Source organism: Ursus maritimus, unplaced genomic scaffold (genome assembly GCF_017311325.1).
Source record: "Ursus maritimus isolate PB19 unplaced genomic scaffold, ASM1731132v1 scaffold_22, whole genome shotgun sequence".
NCBI classification, from domain to species: Eukaryota; Metazoa; Chordata; class Mammalia; order Carnivora; family Ursidae; genus Ursus; species Ursus maritimus.
The window spans coordinates 32,938,975-32,945,750 of record NW_024424675.1 but is presented as its reverse complement, the minus strand read 5'-3'; the positions used below and the strand labels follow the sequence as shown (position 1 = coordinate 32,945,750).

General features: G+C 51.6%; 1 protein-coding gene across 1 annotated transcript in view; it reads right to left on the bottom strand.

The window, feature by feature from the left end:
* Positions 1-1,448: 1,448 nt before the first annotated feature.
* STK4 (serine/threonine kinase 4) overlaps positions 1,449-6,776 on the bottom strand; it is an 86,867-nt gene continuing 81,539 nt past the window's right edge. The window contains exon 11 of the mRNA XM_040638389.1: positions 1,449-5,488. Within this exon, the coding sequence (XP_040494323.1) occupies positions 5,330-5,488 (159 nt within the window). The 3' untranslated portion in view covers positions 1,449-5,329. The remainder of the gene's footprint in view (positions 5,489-6,776) is intronic.

Sequence of the window (6,776 nt, the reverse complement as noted above, 5' to 3'; positions counted from 1 at the left end):
ACACACGGCGCATGCGCACATATTGCTCACGCTCTCACTCCTGGAGGGTGACAGCGACAAATCTAAACCGACCGCTGTGTGTTGTCTCGCACCAGCGACTCAGATGTGGCCGGCGCCGCTGCCGCGGAAGGTTGGCAAAGGTTGGGAAAGCTCCACTCGAGGGTCTCTTCACCCCGCGTAGCTCATTCCTGGAAAATGAACAGTAAAACCTTGTACAAAGTACCTCGTGTTTGGATGTAGATGGGCTTTGGCTCAGCATCAGGTGTTAATAAACAAGTTTCTCACCAACATAAACGTCCAGTGGGGTTCGAATGTGGCGCCGGGCGGGCGCGGAGCTGCCCCAGGATGCACGGCGGGCCGTCCGGCACCCCGGCCTCTGCCCGTGAAATGCCGACCGGACCCCGCGATCACGGTCAGCACACAGCCACTCTGACACACTTCCAGAACACTCCCCAGCGGGCCGGACTGCACACTATTAGAACCACGTGTCTCCGGAAAGGGTGTAGCGCCAGCTACTTGAGTCCGTGCAAAAAGACGGGACCACCTAAAGGCTCTGCCGTGTGTCTGGCCTGTCGTAAGGGCTTAGGAACGTGCATTTCCCTCATCTCCCCGGCCGCCCTCTGAGCAGCAGGGAACACCTGCCACCGACGCGGGCACGGGGGAGGAAGACGCGCTATTTCAGGGAGTGGGGTCAGTAAAAGAGGCCACAAGAGACACACGTCACCCCCCCTCCCCGAAAAGGCTGACAGAACAGCATGAGTTATGCAAATAGCCTGTGGGACTATTACATTGAACACTGAAGAGCGGTTTGACTCGAGAGACTCACACTTAATTGTTGGTGTAACTCTATTCCTTCCCTGCCCTGGAGGAAGCTTTGAGAGAACCCAGGGTCGGGCGAGGGAAGTCTTTCTGCATAAGGACGAGGGCAGCTTCCCTCTGAACGCAGGGCTGCACCTGGCCCGGCTTCCTGCAACGACAGACCCGGATGAAGGCTGCCGAGACGACCCTCTGCCCGGGCCGGTCACTCTCTCACTTCTTGCCCTTTCTTGACCCGGCCATGTCTTGCTCATTTTTAAGTTCAGGATGTATTACGTCCTCCAGAAGAGCTTTGTGGGAAGCCCCGGCAGAACTGGCAGTCGCCCCCTCCTCCTGCGTCCACGCTCGCTGTACTTCCGTCTACTGTGGTATGTCCACGTGCGCGGGGCTGCTCGACCGACTCCCCATCAGGTCTGCAAGAACTGCGTCTGGTTCATCTTTATACCCCTGACAACAGCTCAGCACCTGGCACGCAGCAGGCGTCCAGGTCTTCTCCCTACCCTACCCCCTTCTCCCCCAGCTTTGGATTCTAGAATAAACACACCGCAAAGTCAATATCACAGAGGTTCCCAATACCCTTATCCAGGCTACAGATGGAGGATCTCATTTTTAAAAAGAAGAGTCTTGTGTTCCAAAGGACAGTTTATTTAAAACAAAGGTGGCAATGTGTAGGAAGTAGGGAGAACAACAATTCTAACATAAAAGCACACAGGAAGCACCTCAAATTAAAAAAGGGGGGGATGCAGGGAGGAAGCTAGGTCTCATACATATACAAACTGCTGACCTCGACTGATTATTTACACCCAAACTTTATAAAATAGCATTTCAAGTCAGCATGTAAGCCAGTGTTATTAGTTTTTATTACAAAAAGTTAAAGCTACAAACTTCACATTTTTAAGTTGTACGTCAGCAACAGCATTGAAGCTTTTTCCAAGTTGGTTCGAGTGCAAGCTGGTGGAAGAGATTTTGTTTTCCCCAAACACAGAAAAGAACACGGGGTCTCAGTACAATGAATACAATGCCGATGAAAACACAGTGTGTGAGAAAGGGCTGGGGTGGGGGCCGAGGAGCAGCGATCTGTAGAGGCAACGTGGTATGCTGGGAAGGGCGCTGGAATCAGGATCAGAAGCCCGGCATCTGAATCCGAGCTCTGCCGTATTTTAGCTGCATGACCTGAGCAACAGACTTCGCCTCTCCGAGCCTCGGTTTCCTTATGTGTAAAATGAGGACCATAATACCTGGATCGCCCAGATTTAATAGATATAGGGCTACTCGGATGATCTATGGAGTGGGCTCTGGTGTTTTGTATCTTTCAGGGAATTTGTCCATTTTATTTATGTGGTTGAATATATTAGCATAAAGTTCATGACATTGTTCTTAGCCTTCTAATATCTGTAGGAGCTATAATGATGTCTCTTCTCTCATTTCTGGTATTGGTAAGAGCTACTGAAATTTAAGTGGTATAATAAATCTCTGGCATCTGGCAGGTGCTAAATAATTGTTTCCTGGATCAGAATAGGAGGTTCAAGGAGCCCAGGAGTCAAGGCTATCGCTCTTAAGTTGCTTCAGGGTATTGGTCCTAACTATCTACCTACCTACTGACCTAGCCAGCCAGCCCGTCCAACATTCATTCATCCATCTATCCATCCAGTTGGTGGCTGGAAGAAGGGACAAAGGAAAAAGAAAAATAGAAATCTGCTTCAAAATTACTCATGAGAAAGCAATCAAGGTATCCTTAGAGAATTTGAGATTTCTTAAAGATACAATTAGGTGTGGGTCATTGTTTCTTAAAAAGAGGGAAGAGGTGAGGGCCACAGAGCTCCCCAGGAGCTCGAGCCACAGATGCTGAAGCTCAGGGCTCAAGGAAAGCACGCTGACCTATCCTAAAGTTAGCGCTCACGGGGAAACAACTAGGACTTGCCCCTCTGCCTGTCCATCACTAGGAAACAAACACACTGTGTCAGGAGATGGACCTGGTCCAGAAACACTGACTTCTGGCCAGAGGCTCTGTCTAGCTAGACTGAGGAGCAGTGTTCCGTGCTGGGCCAGCATGGTGGGTGCACACATGCCTGGAACAGAACAGAATAAACTCAGGATCAAGATTCATGACCCAAGAATATTTATGGAGAAAAAGTGAAACCTTCTTTTACTTGGGTCTAGCTTAGGAAGGAAGAAATGGGCACTTCCCCTCCTGTCTGGCCAAGTGTGAAGTCCTTTCTAAAATGGAAGAGGCTGAGGCAGGCCTGTTTGCGGGCACAGCAGATGGTGAGGGGGATGCACGCTCCCGCTGAGGCTGGTGGGACTCACTGGCTGACAGACTGGACTACTAACTCAGCCGTTTCCCAACCCAGAACTGCCAGTGGGAGTTATTCTGTGCAAGAAAAGGTAGTCACTTCATTTTAAAGACTTGTGATTTTCCTTTTCCCTGTAAATACTGGTCCCACATGGTGATGGTAGGAATCCTGATTCTGCACTTACTGGCCATATGGCCTTGGGAAATACATTGCCTTTTTCTCTCTGAACTTAACTCCTTCATCTATGAAGTGGAGATAAAGTACTTAACTTATGGAGTTACTGTGAAGTTTGGATCTGACATCTATAAAAAGCCCACCCAGCTCAGTGCCTGGCATACACTAAGTGGTCAACGAATGCTAGCTGCCATTGATTCTTCTAGTAGGATCCTCTAAGTGTCCTCTGTTCTCTGTATCTGCCACATAACTGCCCAACTGGCCAAACCCTGCAGACCAACCACTGCCTCTTACATTTTTAAAAACTGGCTTGAATTGCAAAGAACAGAATCTGGCCAGAGAAAAGGAACATTCCCTGCCATTCCATTGATTCCCAGGTTTGAGAAGCAAAAGCAATTATGGAGTCAAATTACCTATCTTTAGGTGCAACTGAGTCAGAGCTCCCCCACCTGAGGGGAAGACACATTTAAAAATAGGCAGACATTTGCCTTTCCTGTCTCCTCTTTGCTGTGTGACTACACGCCATGTGGCCTCGAGCCAGTGCTGCAGAGGGATGGCTCAGTGCTGTGCTTTGTGAAGCCCTCTGAGCTGCCTGAGGCCCGAGATCGCCTGCGTGCTGCTGTCTGCCGTCCGGCAGGGGCTGCAGAGTCACGGACTGGCCGAGCCTGACCCACCTGGCTCCCCCTGTGGGTCCCATCCTAGCCAGTCATCCACTGACGAGACCAAGCACGAACAAGTTTCCCTTGGTAGTGTTCCCTGGGACAACTTAACCCAAACGGACACAGGTTTCTCCCCTTGGGGAAGGGAATGCTCAATCAGTGGCCCAGGAGCGAGGAGCTCTGGTCTCGTCCCAGCTCTTATTTCAATTTGCTTTGTGATTTGGTCACCCTGTCACTTCCCCTCTCTGGGCCTCAGTCAGGCCAGACGATGCTTGTGGTCCCTTCTAGTTCTGGGTTTCTGCAGGCCCGGACAGAGCCTCCTGGGGAACAGACCTCAGTCTGGTATTCATGTATCCTTTCCAGACCCCTCAGCAGTAAAATAAAAAAGAAAACAGTCACATATTGGAACGTGGTCACAAAAGCAATGCCCTCAACCCCCGTCTGTAAGGAACGCGGAGCAAAACGCCCCTGTGCAATGTCCACGTGAACAGTGAGAACTCCGAACACACTCTCCCTTCTGCGGACTGCACACAGCCCCATGTGTGTGAGACGTCCTGGCAGGCCCGTCCCTGCACTGGGTCGCGTCTCCTCTTAAGGCACTGGGCAGTATCTGTGCTGGGACTCTCGGCGGCTGGAAGAGTGCAGATGGACGGAAGGCATCGAAGCCACACGGGGCGGTTTGCAAAGAGGGTGCCAGGCTTCTCCTGGGACTCAAGAAGTAAACAAACTCTCAAGGCTTTCCCTCGGATGTGGTCCAGAGCTCCAGAAGCCAGAGATGACCCACACAAGGCTGAAACCATGGGGAAGACCTGGCCCAAACCTCATTTTTAATTGCAGCCCTGCAGAAGGGTGAGGGTGGGTCACGGGAGCTGAGGGAGCCCAACAGCCCCCTGGCATGCCCTGCCCTCTGCCCCCCAGTACCGTAATCTTACAGAAAAGAGGCCAACTGTTTACACCTGTACCTGTACAGAGATGCCACCACACTCGGTGGGGATCCAGTTATAATTTATATATATGTGCATATTTATATATCTTTAAAAAGTCTTCCAGAAAGAACAATCGAAAGCCATTGGGAGAAGAAAGACAAGACAACATGTAACACTTTCCCAGCTGTCACTCACCCTGGAGTCTCTGTTCCTGGGGTTTAAAACTCTGAGTTTAAAAGCGCCGATATGAATCCTTTGAAATAATAAAATGGACCAATTTCAATACATACACAAGGCAGCACGCTGACGGCAGGCAGCCCTTCCCACTGGCGCACTTCCTGAGTTCACGAAGGTGAAGGTGCTGTGGAGAAACGACGGGGCTGAAGTGCCGGCGAGCAGCCCGAGTTCACCGAAGGCCTGGCGGGCAGGCGGGCGGGCGGGCGCTCGGGCCGGGCCGCCTTCAGAAGTTTTGTTGCCGCCGCTTCTTAGCCTCAATGGCATCCAGGATTGGCTGCCTCTTGGACTGGTACTTCTGCCGGATCTCTTCAATCTCTTGCTCCATCATGGGGTCGAGGGCCAGGAGCCTCTTCTGAAGGTCCTCCACTGTCCAACTCTTAAGCTAGAAGAAGTGGAAAGTACGGTCATGACAAAGCCCAGGTCAGCGCAGAACTGCCAAGAAACTCAGCCTGTTCGAGCACCCAGAAGGGAAGGGTCTTCCCAGAGTCTGGGGTGGCGGTGGTTGGAAAGTGACAATTCTGAACGGCACGCCCCAAGCCTTTCGGAGACAATTTATCCCTGGACAAGTTCTAAGAGATTGACTCTGCCTTGACCAAGAACTTAACCAATAACACTTTCATCTCTCCTACCTTTTCAGCGAATTACATAGTGATGCATTGTTAGGGCATTAAAGTAACAGCCACTTGGTGTACGCAAAATAACGCTTGCCCCTAGTTCTTGTCCTACCCATGAGATGAGCCTCTGGATGGGGGCCGTGTCTCTATCTGGATCCCACATCAGGGAGAGTGGATGCGAACTGGGGATCAGACGCTGCTCCCCCGCCCCCCCAGTGTCTTAGGCACCGCCACAGTGATCACCATTAACACGCACCGGGGCTACTCGTACACCAGGCACCCCTCGGAGCGCTTCATACACAAGTGTCTCGAGAACAGAGACACACGCCTTGGGCAGGGAGTGGGAGGGATAGTTGGAAACCTCTGCGATTAAGTTTGCATCATCCAGGGGGAACAAAAGGACTTGATGTATAAACTAATAATAAAAGCCAGCACTTCTATAGTGCTTCCTATGTGCCAGACATTCCGTGCTCTATATACATCCACTCGTTTCATCCTCGCAACCCTATGATTTGCATATGTTATCCCCATGTTACAGATGAACAAGCCAAGGGAGAGGGCAGGCAAGTCCAGTGTCTCATGGCTAAAGTGGCACAATCAATATTCAGACCCAGGCGGGGAGGCTCCAGAGTTCATGCTCTTAACTGGTATCACAGAAGAGCAGTCTAGCAAAGCCCAGGTTTGAGAACCCACTCCATCTGTAGTTAAAACACGGCTCTGCCTCTTACAAATGCTTGGAGACTCTGGCAAGTGGCCTGTCCCTCCAGGCCGTCCTCCCCTATGGAAATGGGACAGCCATGCCTCATTGTGCTTATCAAAGAATTAAGGAGATCACGGCTGTCGAGACGCTGCCACAGTGCCTGGTGCACCGTGTGCCTGGAGACGGCGGTGCGTGTCACAGCCTCTCTTCACCAGAGCCCAGGAGCGCGCTCACGCTCCCCTTGTGTCTGCAGCTGTGGGGCCAGCGGTTCCACTGTCGTGCATATGGAGTGTCACTGAACCCAAGCGAGGCCGGTCCTGGCTGGCGGGGATGGGAATGAAAGCCCCCCCCCCCCC